This window comes from Sarcophilus harrisii, chromosome 1, assembly GCF_902635505.1.
Source record: "Sarcophilus harrisii chromosome 1, mSarHar1.11, whole genome shotgun sequence".
Classification (NCBI taxonomy): Eukaryota; Metazoa; Chordata; class Mammalia; order Dasyuromorphia; family Dasyuridae; genus Sarcophilus; species Sarcophilus harrisii.
In genome coordinates this window covers 707439587-707459604 of record NC_045426.1, presented here as the reverse complement: position 1 = coordinate 707459604, position 20018 = coordinate 707439587, and the positions used below count along the sequence as shown (strand labels likewise).

Here is a 20018-nt window from a genome sequence, read left to right as displayed (position 1 = left end):
ATCTGTAGTTGGCACAAGTCTTTAATTTAATCAGTAAAGGGACCACCCAAGTATGGAAATTCCCATCATATAAATCGTCTGCTCTAATTTATTGTCTCGAGACTTACCTGCCCTGAATCACCTGCCACCAAGTGTCTAAGGTAGGACTTGAACCCAGGACTTCCTGGAGTCAAAGATAGTTCTTTATCCAATACATCACACACTGCTCTAAAGGATAGGAGAGAGCTGGGAGGGGCCTTAGAATGGGGAATGACAGAGCTGAGAAAGGGCTAGAACAGAGGATTTCAGAGCTGGGAAGGGGCCTTAGGACAGGGAATATCAGAGCTGGGAGGGGCCTTAGGACAGGGAATATCAGAGCTGGGAGGGGCCTTAGGACAGGGAATATCAGAGCTGGGAGGGGCCTGAGAACAGGGAATATTAGTGTTTGGAGGTAGGGATGGGATTCTCCTTAGAAGATGAAATGTCTTAGCTAGAAGGCTCCTCTACCCCCATATTCCTCTACTTCCTTATCATCACAGATCCCCCTCATTCCATCACCAGCACTGGGGATCCTCATTCTACCATCCTGATTCCTACACCCCAGCTATTAAATCATGGGGATCCTGATCCTCTCTCAGCACAGAATGTCACTAAGAAAGGGCCATATAACTCAGGACATAGAATGTCAGAACTTGAACCACAGGGTCCTAAGAAACTTTAAAAAACACAACGATAGAACTAGGACAAACCTTAAAAACAACTTACTCTAATCCTGCCCTGTAGAGGGGAGGCCACTGAGGCCCCGGGGGCAGGGAGGGACTTGTACAAGGTCACACTGCTGTCCAGGTGTGGTCCCTGAGCCCTGGGCTAGACTGTTTTTCCCCTACAAATTGGTCAAGCTCTTTGCACCTCAATGCCCTGGCTGTATCCCCTATTGTTGGGTAAATCTCCTTTTGTTAAAGGGCAGTGGTACAGTGTCTTGTTTCATTCTAATCTTGAGCCTAAATGCTTCTGACAGCCCTACGTCAGGCCGGGCCCAGCCCCACACGTCAGCGATTTCCCTGGGTCTCAGGAGACCAATTTCAGCCAGCCCGGAGCAGCTTGGGTTCCCTCTTCCCAATGCAACGTTCTGTTCCCAGCCCTCCTGTTCCATCCAGCTGGACCACAGCCTTGAACCTGGGCTCCCTGACTCACATTTGCTTAAGGGCCCAGCCAAGAGGGGTAGGAAATTGGGGAGAGAAGGGGGGAGGATCCACACTTAATCCCAATTATGTAAGATGCAACAGGGGCGCTGAGCCAAGGAGGGGGCTGGGCTTGGAGGCCGGCCCAGAAGCGCCTGGCAAAAAGCTCGGCTGCCCTGGCTTGGCCCAAATTGGGCCCTGGGATCCTCCTGGAAGCCGCAAGAGAACACACAGCCGGTCGTCATGAGTGGGCGAGTTGGGGACCTAAGCCCCAAGCAGGCAGAGGCTCTGGCTAAGGTGAGAGAGATCCTTCTGCCTACTCAGGGGCCCCGTGCACTTCCCTACAACAGCCATCCCAGGAGGATGACAGGAGGTCCCGGGTAGAACTGAGGGGCGATGGGGTGAGGGGAACACTCCAGGCCTACAGACAGAAGATCTGGGTTGGAGTCCCTTTAGCTCTCTTCTCAAAACCTCAGTTTTCTCATCCATAAAGTGGGGATAATAATCCCTGCCTCACCTTTAGAGGTGGATCGGCCCCCAGATCACCAGAAACCCCTGCCCAGGGATTCTTCACGAGATCTACCAATCCCCAAGGGCTCCAGAGATAAGTTTCGGAGGGCCCATGAACCTGGATGGAAAAACAATTACATCTTTATGGTCACCAACCTATGATGGAAATTTAATAAGTCTTTCATTTGTGACTGTGGGCTTCCTACATGATTCTGTAAAGAGTCCATCCATAGTCAGTAAGCATTTATTAAGCACCTACTGCGTTCCAGGTACTCTGCTAGACACCGGGAGGTACAAAGAAAGGTAAAAGACCCTCAAGGAGTTCACAATCCAATGGGCAAGACCACATGGAAGCCACTGTGTACAAACAGGCTTTGGGCTGGAATTAGGAGAGGTTGGGAAAGGTGAGATCTAGGCCAACTCCTCCATTTTACAGATGAGGAAACTGAGTCCCAAAGAGAGGAAGGAGCTTGCCCAAAGTCAGAGAGCTAATAGTAACAGAAGAGGGCTCTGAATTAGCCCCCTCTGCCTCCCCACCCACAGCCCTCAGGGGGGGCTCACTCTGGGACTCCTCTCCTTCCCCAGGGCCACATTCACTCGATGAGAGAGGTGGAAATGGGTCTTTGATGGATGCACTCAGACCTATAACTAGGAGGGGCCAATGGAGCTTTGTTCCAAGGCTGGAAACTGAGAGGGTGCCACCAAGAGCATTATGGCACAGGCCCCCTCCCCATCCTCTCCTGCCCTGGGATGCTCTTATCCCATCATGCTCCTCCCCATTCAGAAGCATGTCCCCTGTCCCCTCACTGGCACCCCTAGCTACAAGCCCTTAGGAGTATAGCACCCTACCATCCCCCACCCCAAGGGAGCCCCTCCCTGATCTCCCCAACACACACACACACACACTTACACACACACACACACTCACACATACACTCACACATTTACACACTCTCATACATGCATACTTATACACTTATACAATCTTACACACTCACACTCATACAATCTTACACACACAATACATACTTACACACTCATACAAGCTTACACACTCACACACACACATACTCACACACTCATACAATCTTACACGCTCACACACACATACTTACACACTTATGTAATCTTACATGCTCACACACATACATACTCACACACTCATGCAATCTTACACACTCACACACATACATACTCACACACTCATACAATCTTACACGCTCACACACACATACTTACACACTTATGCAATCTTACATGCTCACACACATACGTACTTACACACTTATGCAAATCTTACACACATACATACTCACACACTCATGCAATCTTACACACTCACACACATACATACTCACACACTCATGCAATCTTACACGCTCACACACATACATACTCACACACTCATACAATCTTACACACTCACACACACTCACACTCACTCACACACACACACTGCTTGGTCCCAGGATAAAAAAGCTATTTTGCTGGCTCGGAAAGAACAAAAACCAATGAGAAGGAAGGTTCTAGGAGCAGCTGGGACCAGTGTAGCAATGGGATGGGAGCTCAAAGACCCCACCTCAATCCCCCTAGTTTGTGCCTGAGGAGATGGAAGCCCAGGAAGGGAAAGGACAGACCTAGGGCCACACGTTAGGATTATGGGAAAGCCCCTCCACATTCCCATCCCAGCACTCCCTATTCTAGTGGGGAAGAGACGGGGCACAAACAGGAAAAAAGGTCTGTCCACTGGACGATGTCCTGAAAAGCTAATAATGCCCATGCATGCTAATAAGCATCCGAAATGACTGAAGCGCCCGCCAAGTACTTTACAAAGACCACAGCAACTTGTCCCCATAATAACCCTGGCAGGTAGGTATCATTTTTGTCCCCATTTTACAGAGGAGGAAACTGAGGCTGACAGAGGTGAAGTAAAATAGCTAGGAAGTGTCAGAGCCGAATGAGAACTTAGGGAGTCGGGCCCAGTTTCTTTTCTCAGCAGAGCTAAGCCCAGGGATCTGCAAGAAGCAGGCTTTTAACAGTCAACTACAAAGCATTTGTTATGTAAGCACTGGGGATATTAAAACAAAAATGCTGGGGGTGAGGGGGGACAGAGGGCCTCCCTTCGGGGGATTCCTATTTTCTTTTTTTTTTCTTTTTGCTGAGGCAATTGGGGTTAAATGACTTGCCCAGGGTCACACAGCCAGGAAGTGTTAAGTGTCTGAGGCCAGATTTGAACTCTTGACTTCAGGGCTAGTGCTCTATCCATTGAACCACCTAGCTGTTCCCTTCCCCTTTTTGTTGAGATAATTGGGGTTAAGTGACTTGCCCAGGGTCACATAGCTAGAAAATGTTAGGTGTCTGAGATCAAATTTGAACTCAGATCTTCCTGACTTCAGGGCTGGTGCTCCATACACTGCACTACCGAACTGCCCCTAGGGGACTCCTATTTTCATTAAGGAAAGGGCAGGTAAATATCTAAAGATATAAGAGTCCTTAAATATAGAAAACAGCATTTTGCCAGAGGCGGGCATGTATTTGGGGGAAGATTGTTTGCTGGCTGAAAACAAAAAACCTCCTTTTTTTAAAATTAAAGAGTCCCCGCAGGTGACCAGTGTTCCCCATTTTTTTGACCCTGCTGGCCCAGGCCCAAAGGCTAATCACGGGGTCTTGCTACTCTGTGGGGAACAGAGTAAGGTGGGGACAGGCAGACAGAGGGAAAAAAAGACTTGGGGAGGGGAGGGCACCTTAGGTGGGCTAGGAGACCCCAGAAGCAGGACCTGAAAAGCAATTCCAAATTCAAGGTCTGAGATCCCTGTCCCCTAAGGCCCGTCCATCCCTTCTCCATCCCTCCTCCATCCCTCCTCCATCCCTCCTCCATCCTTCCTCCATCCCTCCTCCACCCCCCCTCCACCCCTCCTCCATCCCTCCTCCATCCATCCTCGATCCCTCCTCCATCCCTGGGGCCAGTTGCCCTGAGTCTTCCTTGAGCTCTCTGCTCTGTGCTGGGCATAAATAGGCACTGATGGGAAGTGTCCAGGGAGCGATGCAGACACTCCAGAGACCCTGCCCTCAGGGAACTTCCAGGCTGGCAGGAAGGGCAAAGCAGAGCCCAGGCTGATGCAATCTCGGCCATCCTCACAGCTTGTGTGAGCTGGGCCCCTTCAGAAACAAGAACCACGAGGCTCAAGCAATCATTTGGTTAAATAGAGCGAGTACTTTCGGGCAACAAAACAGTAGAAATTTGAATCTGGACTTAAATATTAAATTTTTAAAATTATTTTTTAATTATAGTTTTTATTTACAAGTTCTATGCATGGGTACTTTTACAGCACTGACAATCGCCAAACCTTTTGTTCCAATTTTTCCCCTCCTTCCCCCCCTCCCCCAGATGGCAGGTCGACCCATACATGTTAAATATGTTAAAGTATATGTTAAATACAATACATGTATACATATCCATACAGTTATTTTGCTGCACAAAAAGAATCAGACTTTAAAATAGTGTACAATTAACCTGGGAAGGAAATCAGAAATGCAGGCGGACAAAAATAGAGGGATTGGCAATTCTATGGAGTGGTTCTTAGTCATCTCCCAGAGTTCTTTCTCTGGATGTAGCTGGTTCAGTTCTAAATATTAAATTTGCTTGGTCTCCACTTGCGACATCACGGTACTAGGTAGGACCCCATGAGAAAAACCTGAGGAAGGAAGCTGGGTGGGACTTCCCTTATAATCATATCAGGAGTTTTGCCGTAAGTGTGCAAAATATCTCATCCTACAGATTTTAGCACAGTGCCTAGTATACAGTAGGCACTTAATAATTGCTTATTCTCTTCCCCCACCCAAACCCTTACCCTCATTTTGTGATCAGGGATTCCAAGGTCATTTGGCTGCCCTGGTTGATGAGGATATTTCTCAAAGCTCTGTCAGTTAGTCAATGAATAAGCATTTATTAAGCAGGCCCTGTGAAAAGTGGTCAAGATGGAAGAATGGTATCATTGGCTGGGAGGGAGGAGCTGTCACTTGTTGTGGTGCTGATGCTTCAGGATGCTCAGTAGGAAACTCCTGGGCCACCTTCTCTCTCCACAGTTCCGGGAGAACGTCCAGGATATACTACCCAACGTTCCCAATCCCGACGACTACTTCCTCCTGCGCTGGCTCCGAGGTGAGGAGGGAGGCGAGGGCAGAGGGGGAGCTCGCTACACCCCCAGCGGGTGCTTTGGCGTGATGTCAGCGAGCACTTGGGCAGCATTAAGGGTCAACGATGAGATCCCTGCCCGTCCCTGCCCCGTCTTACTGGAGATGTGGATGACAATGACAACATCACGTGGATGAGAAGGGCGACGAAGGGCCGGGGAGGCTAGGGATGGGGCCCCATTTATGTAAATGTTGATGTCCTTTCCCAACAACTCAGACATTTTCAGGCTTGATCCAAGTAACAGAATCGTAGGTTAAGAGCAGGAAGAGACTTCTGAGATCAGTTCATCCAATCCTCTTTTACTGATGGTCCAGAGAAGGGGAGAACTGAGGTCCAGAGAAGAGGAGGGTCTTGTTCCAGATCACATAGATAGTAGGCAGCAGAGTCAGAATTTGAACACAAGCTTCTATGAATATTCAGAGCTCTTTCCATTATGTCCCACTGCCTTTTGGGGCTATATAATCTCCTCTCCTCTCCTCTCCCTTCCTTTTTGCTGAAGCAATTGGGGTTAAGTGACTTGCCCAGGGTCACACAGCCAGGATGTGGTTAGTGTCTGAGACCAGATTTGCACTCAGGTCCTCCTGACTTCAGGGCTGGGGCTCCACCCACTGCGCCACCTCCCTGTTTCATGGAGTTTTTCAGGGTGAAGACTAAAGAAAGATACCTGAGTGGAACAATCTCTGTGCCCCACCACCTGTACACACACATCTCTGGGGGTGGAAGGGAAAGCAGAGGCCCCCACCCTTCCAGATGGCCTGGAGGGAAGCCCCCGGCATGGAGTCGGGGGACCTGAGTTTGAGTTCAGGCGTTTCCTAAGCCAGCAACCAGGGACGTATTCCCCTCCTGTACCTGGGCCCGAAGAGCGGGTTTGAGTCCTGGTCGGGCCACTTACCTCCAAGTCCCCTTGAGCAAGTCCCGGCCTCCCTGAGCCTCAGCCTCCTCATCTCTGAAAGAGGGGAATGGAGAGCTCTGCCCGCTGTGTCTAGGGCGCTAAGGCCGCCTTGCACTTCTAAGGCCTGGGAGCCTCCATTTCTGCCGCTGCAAACAGAGACAAGAACGCTTGCACTGGCCTTGCTCACGTGGGACTGCTGAGGCTCAAACGAAATATTGGAGGCAATTCAGGGGAGCAGAAAGTCCAGCGCCAGAAAGGGAGCCAAGCTGGCCCCAGGTTTGAATCCCAGTTTACTAGCTTTGTGGTTCTTGGTAAGTGACTCAGTTTCCCTATCTGTAAGTTCCCCCTATCTATAAGAAGGGGTTCAAATTCTTGCGCCTCTATGTCAGAGCTGTAAGGAAAGAGTTCTTCCTTAAATAACCAAGAAGTGCCACGGCTAAAAGGCTTGTAAATTGTGAAGTGCTCCATGGCTTTGGGCAGGAACGGGGGACCTGGATCTCATCAGCCTCCTTTCAGTGTCTTCCTGGTGAAGAACTGTGGCTATCATGGAACCTTCTCTGCCCCTTCTAGTCTCAAAGGCTCTTCTGAAAGCCTTAGAAGGTTGTGACCTGTCCAGGGTCACACAGACTGTAGGGAAGAGAAGTCTGCCCGGGTCTGACCCTGACTCACCACCCCCTACATCGCCCTGTCTCCACTACTCCCCGTGAGGGCCACGGCTTCTCCTCTTTTTGTCTCCACAGCCCGAAACTTCGACTTGCAGAAGTCAGAATCCATGGTTCGAAAGGTGCGTCTTGCCCCCACCCCCGACTTGGCTCTGAGCTGCCCACCCCTGCCCACGCCCTTCCCCTTCCTGACACCCTAGACTAAGAGATAGCGACCCCCCTTCCCCCCAAGCCCGACTGAGCTCACATGCGCCGCCCCTTGTCTCTGTGTAGTATATGGAGTTCCGGAAGAACATGGACATCGAACACATCCTCGACTGGCAGCCCCCCGAGGTGAGGCGGCCCCCGGGACCAGGCAGTTCCCACATCGTTCGTCTGCCCAACGGACATTTGTCCGGCAACTGGGGAGCACTGGCGGGCTTTATATGGTTGTGTTTGGGAAACAAAAAGAGTGAGCGTCTCGGAAGGCGGGAGGGGACAGAATTTGGAACTCAAAACAAAAGGAAAGTTAAGAGTTTTAACATGTAATTGGGGAAAAATCAAATAATATATATATGTATATGTGTGTATATGTGTATCTATATGTATTGTGTCTATATATTTATTGTTTATATGTATATATATACATTTGTATGTATGTATATATTTATTATATGTGTATATATAGATGTATATATTGCTATGTACTTATGTGTGTATTATGTATGTATGTATTGTGTGTATGTACATGTGTGTGTGTGTGTGTGTGTGAGATAAAAGCTTGCTGGGCTCAAAGGCAGACCCGAGTTCGAATTCTAACCCTGTTTCCATAGCGAGGGTCTCCATCTCTCTTGGCCTCTGTCCTCAGCCGGGGAATGGGGATGGGGATGCTGACACTAAGAACTAGGCCTGAGGAAACCCCTTTGTGCCCTAGTGAAGATCACAGAAGTGCTTTATGGAGCACCTACTGTATGCCTGGCTGATTTGTCTGACCTGTATTCTTGGGGAGAACATCCATATGAAGAACACGGGCCCCCAGAGCAGCCCACGACCTGCCCGGGGCCCTTAGAGGTCCGTTGAGGCCCAGAGAAGGGCAGTGATTTAGCTGGGTCGCCCACAGCCAGGCCAGGTCAGAACCTAGGAGCCCCTCGCCGAGTTCGGCCGCCCTCCCGGTGTCTGCCCCTGTCCAGGTGATCCAGAAGTACATGCCGGGAGGCCTCTGTGGCTACGACCGGGACGGCTGCCCCATCTGGTACGACATCGTCGGCCCCCTGGACCCCAAGGGGATCCTCTTCTCGGTGACCAAGCAGGACTTCCTCAAGGCCAAGATGCGGGACTGCGAGCGTATCATGCGGGAGTGTGACCTGCAGACTGAGAAGGTGAGGCCGAGGCGGGCAACGGGCAGGGCGGCCCTGGACAAGGAGAGGGAGGGGATAGGAGGGCCCAGGGACAGGGAGAGGCAGGGGCTGCCATTGGCTCTGGCCCTGGCTGAGGGCTAAGGAAGCTGGGGTGCTGCTACTGACTCTTGGGTAACCTGAGGCAAGATCCGTCTCCCTCTCTGTCTGTCTGTCTGTCTCTCCTTCCATCTGTCTTTCTCTTCTTCTTCCTCTTCCTTTGTTCTCTCTCTTTCTCTCTGTCTCTGCCTCTCTCTTTCTCTCTGTCTCTGTCTCTGTCTCTCTTTCTCTCTGTGCCTCTGTCTCTTTGTCTCTCTGTCTGTCTCTCTGTCTCTGTGTCTCTGTATCTCTCTTGTCTCTGTTTCTCCCTCTGTCTCTGTCTCTTTTTATACACACACATATATATGTATATTCACATGTACATATATCTCCGTATCTCTCTGTATCCTATTCCTTAGGCACCTTTCCTTAATCCTTAATCCTATTCCTTAATCCATAAAGTGAAGGAAATCAGACTAAAGGGTCTAAAGTCCGTGCAGCTCCGCACTCTACGTTCCAAAGACCCTCCCACAGCTGACACCTCTCCTGCCTCGGAGGGCTCCCAGCTCTCTGCCTCCCCCCCACCACCCGGTGGAGACCTCCCAGGAGCTCATTTGTCCCCCCTCCCCCTCCGCAGCTCGGGAAGAAGATCGAGACCATCGTGATGATCTTTGACTGTGAGGGGCTGGGGCTGAAGCACTTTTGGAAGCCCTTGGTGGAAACGTACCAGGAGGTGGGTCAGGCCGGGCAGGCTTCCCGCTAGGCCAGCTATGGGGCCCCTGGGAGCTCGGATCAAATTTCCTTTAGCCAGTAGAGCATGAACTATGGCAGAGTCCAAACAATCCTCTTACCAGGCAGCTAGGTGGCGCAGTGGATAGAGCACCAACTCTGAAGTCAGGAGGACCTGAGTTCAAATTTGACCTCAGACATTTAACACTTTCTAGCTGTGTGGCCCTGGCCAAGTCACTTAACCCCAATTGCCTCAGGGGGAAAAACCTATCCTTTTATTTAACTGGAGGAAGAGTTTGGCAGGCAGGAGAGCTGGGCTTGGAGTGAAAACCTGGTTTCAAATCCCGCCTCTGACACCTTCCGTGACCTTGGAGAAACTCCTTCATCCCCCTACCCTTCACTGTTCTCATCTGTAAAATGGGATGAAGAGCATGGAGAGAGAGATGGCCTCAGAACCAGGAACACCTAGATTCAAATCTTCCTTCAGACCCACCTGGCCGTGAGGTCCTGAATAAATCATTTCACTTTTCAGTGTTAAACAATTCTCCAAGAGATTTCTCACTGAGAAGGTGAGACCTGGGATCACACATCTAGGGCTGAAAGGAATCACAGAGCACAGTCCAAACCCTCCCTTGTGTGCATATGAAGAAACTGAGGCACACTGAAATTAAGGGAGTTGCCCACAACCACACAATTCTAGGTCTCCAAGAAGAGATTTGAACCGAGGATGTTGACTCCCATTCAGTGCTCTGTCCACTTCATCATGGTGCTGATCTACAGTGAAGTCACCAGACCAGTCCTTCTCCTTAGCCCTAACATGAGATTGAAAGGCAGTCACCATAGATGGAAAAGTGGCCTTAGAGTCCAAAAGTCGAGTCAAAATTATTCTTAGCAGGAACAGAATTGGAGCTGAGGTTCTCCAATGTTACATCCAGCGCTCTCTGCCTTTACTTGTGTCTCACAAGACTGAGAGAGCTCATTTGGGTAGTGGGGGATAGAGAGGGTTTGGGGAGGGGTCTCCCTGGGCTGCCCCCAGAGAGGGCTGGTTATGGGGAAGGGGAGGCCCCTAGATTTGGGGAGGCCGGGCCTTCCGAGACCTCCTTATTCTGGCTTCTTGGAACTTCTGGATTGGGAGGGATGGAGGGAAGGCCTTGGGTGCCCAGGAGCCTGGGGCAGAGGCCTCTCTAGAATCTAATGGGCACCCACCTTGACTCCACAGTTTTTCAGTCTTCTGGAAGAGAACTATCCTGAGAGACTCAAGTTCATGCTCATTATAAAGGGTAAGTCTGGTCCCACCCTGCGCCCAGAAGGACAAGAGCATTGTAGAGACCCATGGCACAGGATGGGGGTACTGCTGCCCCCCAGAGGCACTGATGGGAATAATGTCATTTTTGTCTTAGCCCAAGCCACAGCACATGGTAGATGCTTAAGAAACACTTGTCTGTTGATAGGGTTTGTGAATCACAGGCAAGCCAGTTACCAACTCTCTTCACGGGCTGACCTGGGAACCACAAGATCCAGTTCAAGTCTAGGTTCCCTCATTTGCCAGTCTGATGACCTTGGACAAGTCATCTTTACCCCCGAGTTTCTTCTGAAAAACCCCCAAAGTCAGGCCTGCCCTGTCTTGATTCAACTGTTCTGTTTAGTCCAAAAGGGCAGATCTAGAAGCAGAGAACAGGACATAGGAAGAGGCAGAATCAGGCTCGGTATCAGGGCAAAGATGCAGACAACAAGAGCCGTGACAAGGTAGAATGGGCTGCCCTGAGAGTGAGGAGCTCCTCATCCTTAGAGGATGAACGCCCCCTTGTCATGGGTCATGTTATAATGGCGATTCCTTTCACTGATGGATTGGATCCAAACAACGAACTCTTTCATCGCTCAAATTCTGTGATTCTGAAATTCACTTCAATTAAGAACCAGCTTTGGGTCAGGAGGCCCTGGGGTAACTTTGACCAAAACAAACCAATTCTTGCCCTCGGGACATTTCCAGTTTATTAAAGGAAACAACACGCACAAAAGCAGATACAAAATATGAACAGGGCGATGTCAGTGGAGCCATGCCAGGAGCTGGAGGAGGAGGGATCAGGAAAGGTCTCGGGGCTGTGAGATATTAAGGAAGGGGGAAATCACCCAGACCTCTTAGGGAGGGCTTCCTGGAGGAGGTGGTACTTGTCGTCGTCATCATCATCATCATCATTATCAAAGAAATAGCATTTATTTCTTTTTCTCTTTATTGAAGCTTTTTATTTTCAAAACATATGCAGCATCATTTTTCACCATCAACCCCTGCAAAACCTGGTGTAACAATTTCTCCCCTTTCCCCCCACCCCCTCTCCTAGATGGCAAGTAATCCAATTTATGTTAAACATGGTAAAAATATATGTGTCCAATATAGGCATACATATAGAAATAGCATTTTAAAGTTTACAAAGTGCTTTACAAATATCTCCTTTTATCCTCATAACAACTTTGAGACATGATTAAGCTGCTCTCATTATCAACATTTTAAAGATGAAGTTGAGGCAGCCAGTGGTTAAGTGACTCGTCCAGGTTCACACAACTAGCAGGTGTCAGAGGGAGGGTGTGAGCCCGTGCTCTCCTGACTATAAATCCAGTGCTTGCAACACCAAGTCAGTCTGGCCTGAGGGTCAATGCCATTCTCCTTGGCACTGTCCTCTTATCTTTCTCCTATTCTTTTCCACTTGTTATTTCCATCTCACACAAATAGACCGTCCCTTGAGGGAGAACATTGTCATCTCTCCAATCTTCACAACACCTGGCCCCGAAATAAAGACTACTGCTCCTCTATTAAACTGGAAGCTCCATGAGGGCCGGGATGGTGTCTCTATAGAGCTTTCTATCTCCTCCAGAACCCGTGCCACACATAATGGTTTTTAATTACCTTTGACTGCCCGGAGCTGCCCACGGTTGCCGTTGTATTACCGGCACAGCGCTTTTTCCAAGGTTGTAGCTGCCAAACTTCTCATCCAACCTCTCCATATTCTCTTTGCAGCCACCAAACTCTTCCCTGTGGGCTACAACCTCATGAAACCCTTCCTGAGTGAAGACACTCGCAGGAAGATTGTCGTCCTGGGAAGTGAGTAGCTCTACCTTCCTCTTCATCTTCCTCCTCTTTCTCCTCTTCTTCTTCATTTTCTTCCTTCTCTTCCTTTTTTCCTTCCTCCGCTCTTTTCTTCTTCACTCTTTTCCTTTCCTCTCTTCATTCTCCTCTTCCTCTTCCTTATTTTCCTCCCCTTCCTCTGCCTTCTCTCCCTTCTCCTCCTCCCTCAAGTCCTGTCACCAATGGGCATTCCCAAGAACTGGACTAAGAATGACTTCCCCCCAGAGCTTTGGATGTCTCATAGCAATTAACCATCATCTCAGGCCCTTTGTTAGCTCACATGTCAAGTTGGAGAAGCTGAATTCTCTCAACAACCACCAAAAAAGGTTATAGTCAACTTGCGATGGATTACCTGAGAGTTAGCCTGAAGCAGCACCTGACAGGGCACCATGAACCTGCAGGGATACCCTACAAAATACAATAAGCATAGAGAGAGAATCAAAAGAGGGTGGTAAAGCCTCCAAACTTGCTGAGGTGAGTGATCCTGGCAGAAAAACTCAAGAAGGCATCCTGAACTCAAAGAGGTCCCCGTCTCGATATCCCAGCATCTCAGAGTGGAAAGGGGACCCAGAGGCCACAGAGTCCAAACTAGACACAGAGAAAAATCCCTTCCAATGGTGTTTTTAGCTTCCCCGTGCGGGGAATATCACCCAAGGAAGCCTGGTCTAATTATGGAGAGCTCTCGTCACTAGGAAGTTTGTCCTGACAACAGCCTAAATTTCTCCCAGGGTAATAACTTCCACCCACGGCTCCTTGGTCTGTCTCTTTGAGCCACGCAGAACAAAGTACATCCCTCCCTCCTCCAGATGAGTCTTTCACAGACCTAAAGATGCCTCTTGTTCAGGCTAAACGCCCACACTTCCTTCACTCCATCCTCATATGCCATGGACTTTAGATCTTTCCCCATCCTGACCACCCTGCTTGGGAACCCATCCAGTTTGTCGATGACCTCCTAAATTTTGGTGGCCAGAACTGAACCTACAACTCCAGATGAGCTGTGCCCAGCACAGAGGATCCAACCTTTTCCTGATCTTCCCTGAACCCAAAACCTTCTCTTCATGTAGTCTAAGATGTTAACTTTTGTGGTCTCCAGATTGCACTTGTGATCCTCCGAATCCTCCAGATCTTTTAAAAATACTCATCTGTTTCGCCATTCTTCTCCCGCCTTGTTCTAGTGAAAATGATTTTGGAACCCCTTTATGCCTTGTAAATTTTACTTTAGTAGCAGAGTATTCATAAAGCCAATTGACAAAATGTAGCTAATTACATCCAGCAGGATAAATTTAATCCCATAGAATTAATACTCCAAATATAGACTGTCAGCTCTTCATTTGTTACCTCTGGCTTTCCCCCCTGAGTCTCCCCTCTCTTCTATGCCCTCCTCCACTGGTCTGACCTGCTTTCATTTGGTTGCTAGGCAGCTACACAATGCATCTGGGCTCAAACAGCCTCCTCCTGCTTCCAAAAACAAATTAGGCTGAGGATGTCGAGGAGGAAGGGAAAATATTTTTAAGATTCCGCGGTCTAGATTTTAGAGATTCTCTGACTCAACCTTCTCGTTCCAAACAAGTTAAGTAACGTACAGCTGGTCATACAGCTGGTAAGTGAGGGATCCACTTATTCAAGGATGATTAAAAAAAAAAAAAAAAAAAAGGAAATAACTTGGCCGCTCGTGTCTGCGACATTTCCTTGGGAACATGTCACAAATTCCTCTGAGTCTCAAATTCTTCTTCCAAAACCCTCAAAGTTGCGGAGTGGAAAATGTCGTATGAATGTGACATATTGTGATCGCTGCTTCCAGAGATACGGCTGATTCTTCCCCGATAGGAGTCGACAGGGAGGAGGAAGTAGATATAGACTCAGATATATACAGAGAGTACAGGAAGCTTCCTAACCTAGTGTAGTGACCTTGTCAGTGACCAACAGGACAGAGAACCTCAGGAGCAAACAGGATAGAAAACCTACGGAGATTCTCCACAAGTGGTTAATTTACAGAGCTAACAGAGAACAGCCTACAACCCACTCACACCTGATGTAACCCACTGGCCTTTTCCTTCTCCCCCTCTCCCAGCCAACTGGAAGGAAGGTTTGCTGAAACTCATAAGCCCCGAGGAACTGCCCGTACAATTTGGGGGAAGCTTGACAGACCCTGATGGGAACCCCAAGTGTGTGACCAAGGTATGGTGCCCTGGGCCAGGTTGGGGAAGGAAAAAACAGAAAAGGGGAAGGGAAATGAGGAGGGTAGTACCCATAATTCTGTTCACGCCAGACTCTGATTCCAGATCAACTACGGAGGTGAGGTTCCCAAATCCATGTATGTGCGGGACCAGGTAAAGACCCAGTATGAGCACTCAATACAGATCAGCAGGGGCTCCTCTCATCAGGTGGAGTATGAGATCCTCTTCCCTGGCTGCGTTCTCAGGTGAGGGACCTGCCTCTCCCACCCGGAGGCTCCTGGCCCGCTTCCATGGGTGTTTAATTTGGTTCTTCTCCATGACAGGTGGCAGTTCATGTCAGATGGGGCAGATGTAGGCTTTGGGGTATTCCTAAAGACCAAGATGGGGGAGCGACAAAAAGCTGGGGAGATGACGGAGGTGCTTGCCAGCCAGAGATACAATGCACATATGGTCCCCGAAGATGGGAGCCTTACCTGCGCTGAGGCTGGAGTGTGTAAGTCTGTTTCTCTACCTCTTTCCTCCACCTTCTCAGATTCTTTCCTCTCCTCTCTTCTTTCTCCTCTCTTTTCTTCTCTTTTTCTCTCCTTTCTTCTCTCTCCCCCTCTCCCTTTTTCTTCTCCCCTCTCCTTTTCTCTTCTTCCCTCTCCTTTCTTCTCTCCTCCCTGTGTGACCTTGAAAAGACATTAACTTCTCTGGGCCTCAATTTCCTCATCTATATCACAAGAGGAATTGAACTAGGTGACGCATAATCTTGAGACTCCCATTCTAAATGCCTTGAAACTCTGAAGGCAACTTCTTTGCCTTGGGGTCAGTAATATTAGTTTATATTTTTAGTGTTCAAGTTTAGTTATATGTTTAGTGTTTTAGTTAGTAAACTAACTAGCATTAGTTTACACAGTCATTATCGAATTCCACCCTCCCAATGACTCTAAAGTCAGGGAAGGGAATCTTATTTTCATTTTACAGAGAAGGAAACTGAGGCTGAAAGAGGGGAAGTGACTCACCCACAATCAGAAAGCTTGTAAGTGACAAGCAGGAAACCAACTAAAGTTCCTTTCTACTCCATCTCCTTTGTGGATATTCACATTACCACACAGGCTGCCAAGTACCAAGAAAATGACACGGGCTCAGACACTGGGGCCTCTTCCCTGTGGAGCAGCTTAAGCCAGGCTGGGGCAGGAGCCAGGTGGGAATCAGTGTTGGGTGACTGATTCAGGAAAAAGGAGGGCTGTTCCCAAGGAGAAGAGAATGCAGTAGGAGGAAGTTGGTCCAACTGAGAACAATAAACACAATCACGAGGGCAGCCCAACTCTTTAAGCTCAGGAGAATATAATTAATTGCTTTTACCAGCTCCACCCCCCCCCCATCTCTCTGTCCCCACAGATGTCCTGCGGTTTGACAACACCTACAGCTTTGTCCACACCAAGAAGGTCAGCTTCACCGTGGAGGTGCTACTCCCCGATGAGGGAATGCAGAAGTATGACAAGGAGTACACGCCTGTCTAGACATCGGAACAAAAAGGGTTGGGGAAGGGCAAAAAAGACAAAGGAAATGAGGAGTGGGGAATGGACGACTCAGCACCTCCTATTCACTATCCCCTATTACTCACTTCTGTAAGTTAACTAAACTCTGTTGGAGGGGGCATTCTCTCAGTTAATTATACTCTCGGTTTACCTCTTTTGGTTAATTATATTACCCATTACATTGCCCGTGGAAGTTCACTGGGGAGCTCTGTGGATTCATCATACTGGGGGAGGGGTGCTCCCTCAATAAACTATGCTGTCAGTTTCCCCATAGACCCTCTTGGGTATCTCTAGAAGTTAATGACTTCATTGGGTAGCTCTCTAGGTAAACTACACTCTTCAATTCTCCCTATAGATTTTCTTAGCTGGGTCTAAAAGGTAACTACCCCTTTAGGGGGTAGTTCTATCCATTCAATCAATTTCTTCTTTGGACTGTATCCTTTAGTCCTTTCTTTGTGAGATTAATCTCACTTTGTCTGGCAGAATTAATTATACTCAGTTTTTGAGGAAGGGAGAGGTGGGCTCTGCGGGATAACTAAGTAAGAGGTCAATTTCCCTCAGTCAATTCTCCCCTAGCAATTTCCCTTGTCAATTCCTCTCTGTCAATTCTCCTTTACCAATTCCCCTTGTCAATTCCTCTCTGTCATTTGCCCTCTGCCAATTTCCCTTGTCAGTTCCTTTCTGTCAATTCTCCTTTACCAATTCCCCTTGTCAATTCCTCTCTGTCAATTGCCCTCTGCCAATTTCCCCCTAATCAGTCCTCTTGGTTATCTCTAGAGGTTAATAAAAGTGTCAGTTCCCTTCCTGGTAACAACTAACTTGTCAGGACAGGTTGCCTCTGTAGGCCAGTTGTGCACAGTCTGTTATATCAAGCCCACCCGTGGGTTATCTCTATGGCTTATCTATATCATACTGGGTACCCCTACTTTGAAGGAGTCTCTGTAGGTTCCTTGCCCTGAACAGGCCAAATGCCCGTTCTCTCAGGACTCCTCTTTCCCCTTTGAAAATCTTCTCTATCAGATCTTAATTTTTTAGGCTTCCTTTGATTTAAACGATTTCCTTTATGCTTAGTATGCTGTCTCCTTCTTTATCGAAGCCCTCCCTGAATGGGTCGAGGGAATTTTCTGTAGAAAAAAGGATGGAGGGGACAGTGATCTTGTGAATTCTCATGACAGTCGCATGGAAAACCATCCTAGAAGGGCCTAGGATGAGGCCTTCTTCAGGATACCCAAGCCCCCCTCCACCTTCCAAGCTTAGCACGCTAGCCCAGCATAGATTAAACCGATGAAATAATATTGTGAGTTAGTTATACAGTGTCAGAAAAAGGGATTCTTGGGCAGCCCAGCCTTAATTATCTCCCCTTTCCCCATCCTTTGTCTGCCAGTGCTCACCACCGCCCTCTGGTGACTTAGCGATACAAATGGAAGTCAATGTCGTGAGCTCTGTAGAAAATCAGGTTCATAGATCATTAGAGCTGGTAGGAATTTTCGACAGAGCATGTCAAAGCTGGGGCCCGGGATAGAACGTGAAATGTCAGAAGTGGGAGGAGGCTTTCGCTCGGAGCTGGGAGGGACATTAGAGAATTCTTGTCTAACTCCCTTTTTTACATAGAAGACGACTGAGGCTAGGAGAGAGAAGGGATTTGTCCAAGAGCCCCTTCCTCTATTTACAAGCAGTAAGGGTTAGCTGCTCAGCTGAAGCAGTAGGGAGATGATTAATGTATTAAAGGATTTTAACAAAAAAGTGAAGCAAGTGTGAGAAGCAAGGGGGGAAGAGGGGAGGAGGGAGGGAGGATGAAGGGAAGACCCGGGAGCCCGGTGATTGGGTCCTTTCAGCAAGAGTGTGGACCAATAAATTATCCTGTGTGTGTGTGTGAACATGCTGTGGCTGCTTCCTTTCTGGGCCTCTCCCCCGATTTCTCGCTTTCCTTCAAGCTCTGACCCCGGGTCTCCCAAGCAGAGCCATTGAGAGATGTTGCTTCCCCCAAATTCTGCAGGGGAGAAGAAAGGTCCCCTGACTTCCCTCAGTGACCCCATTCCAAAAGTACTGGGATGGGAGGGAATGGGAGTGATCTATCTATTTCTCCTATGTTTTGTCAGGAAGTCACATTGATATTATGGAGTCAAGAGATCTAACAGGCCCTTTGGTCCAACCCTTCCATTTTACAGATAGGAAAACTGAGGCCATGGAGGGAAAGTGGCTGGCTCAAGGAAACACAACGAGTAAGTTTTAGGATTCAAGCCCCACAGGCTTTTGCGTTGGAAAGAGGCAGAACCATGTGGCAGGCTGGTAATTTGGGCCTCTGGAGTATGGAGGCCTGAGAGTAAAGAGGAGGGAGGCCAGGAAGAAGTGACCAGAGGTATTCCGATTAGAGCCATGTCCTACTCTTGGAAATCAAAAAGGAAGAAGCAGCGACAGATATAGACCTCTAAAAAGGGCTTTATTTTGGGGGCAGGAAAGTCACTTAGCTGTGTGCCTTGGGGCAGAGCAGAAAGAGCAGGGGCAGGGTCATCTTCCCAGCTCCAGATGGCCAGGCCCTCCACAAAAAGCAGCCAACTCCCTCCCTCCTTTTTTCTTTTGAGACAATTAAGTGACTTCCCCAGAGTCACACAGCTAGGAAGTGTCAAGTGTCTGGATCTGGATTTGAACTCAGATCCTCTTGACTCCAGGGCTGGATGCTTTATCCACTATTGCGCCACCTAGCTGCCCCTTGCCCTACTAGCTCTTCTTGAAGGGGGTCCTCTCTGGCCCTTGGCTGCTTCCTCTGGGGCCAGCAGCAGGGCAGCCTGCCCAAGGCCCGGACCGTATAATAACCAGAACCTTGAGAAAACTGCCTATGTAAGGCCACCTTGGACACTGTCAATTGATTCAGGGACGCAGTGTCCTATGGAGGGAGGAGAAAAAAAACAGAACTAGCTGACTCGGTCTGAGAGAGAAAGACCTCCTGGACAAAGCTGCTTGCTCCTGCTATCCCATCCCCACGGCCAGCAGGCTTACCTTCAAGGCAGGAAACGCAAACCTTCTGAAGCACTAAGGGTCAGGCTAGGATCACCTGTGCTCTCCCCTCCCCTAGGAACTCTAGTGGAGAATGAAGGGAGAGTCACATTGATGGCTCATGTTCTCAGGTTGTACCCACTTAACAGATGAGAAGCCTGAGATTCAGAGAGGAAATTCAGAGGATTTCCAGGTAATAAAGATTAGCTTCATACAAGGGTGGGCTAGAGCCAGCTGTACAGGCTTGGGGGAGCCAATGGTTAAATTTTCAGCACAGTTAAAATACTTTAGAAATTGGTTCATACCAGGGATCCCGATTCTAATTTCTGAAATCCATAGATTAAGGAGGAATAGAGAGAATATATTAACCATTTCCCCCCAAAGAACTAGCAATTAAACATGGCACTTCTCCAAAGGACTGCTAATTCAACCTAACAGCACCCCTACTAGGCATGAATATCAAAAGAGATTTGGGGGGAGGGGAAGCAGAAAAGAAAAAAAAAAGGAAAATGAATCTTAAGTACAAAAATATTCATAGCAACTCTCTTCTCAGGGCAAAAAAAAAATGGAAATTGAAGGGATGCCCGTCAATTGGGGAATGGCTCAATAAACTCTGGTTTGTGTTTGTGATGGAACATTATTG

The 20018-nt window shown here is 48.6% G+C and overlaps 1 protein-coding gene across 1 annotated transcript; it reads left to right on the top strand.

The window, feature by feature from the left end:
* The first annotated feature begins 1334 nt into the window (after positions 1 to 1334).
* LOC100931560 (SEC14-like protein 3) lies at positions 1335 to 18258 on the top strand. The gene is made up of 12 exons (XM_003762665.3): positions 1335 to 1457; positions 5757 to 5832; positions 7498 to 7541; positions 7693 to 7752; positions 8589 to 8777; positions 9469 to 9564; positions 10780 to 10840; positions 12574 to 12657; positions 14753 to 14859; positions 14964 to 15103; positions 15182 to 15351; positions 16242 to 18258. The coding sequence occupies exons 1-12, from the start codon at positions 1404 to 1406 to the stop codon at positions 16361 to 16363; spliced, it is 1203 nt and encodes a 400-aa protein (XP_003762713.2). The 5' UTR covers positions 1335 to 1403; the 3' UTR covers positions 16364 to 18258.
* Positions 18259 to 20018: the final 1760 nt, after the last annotated feature.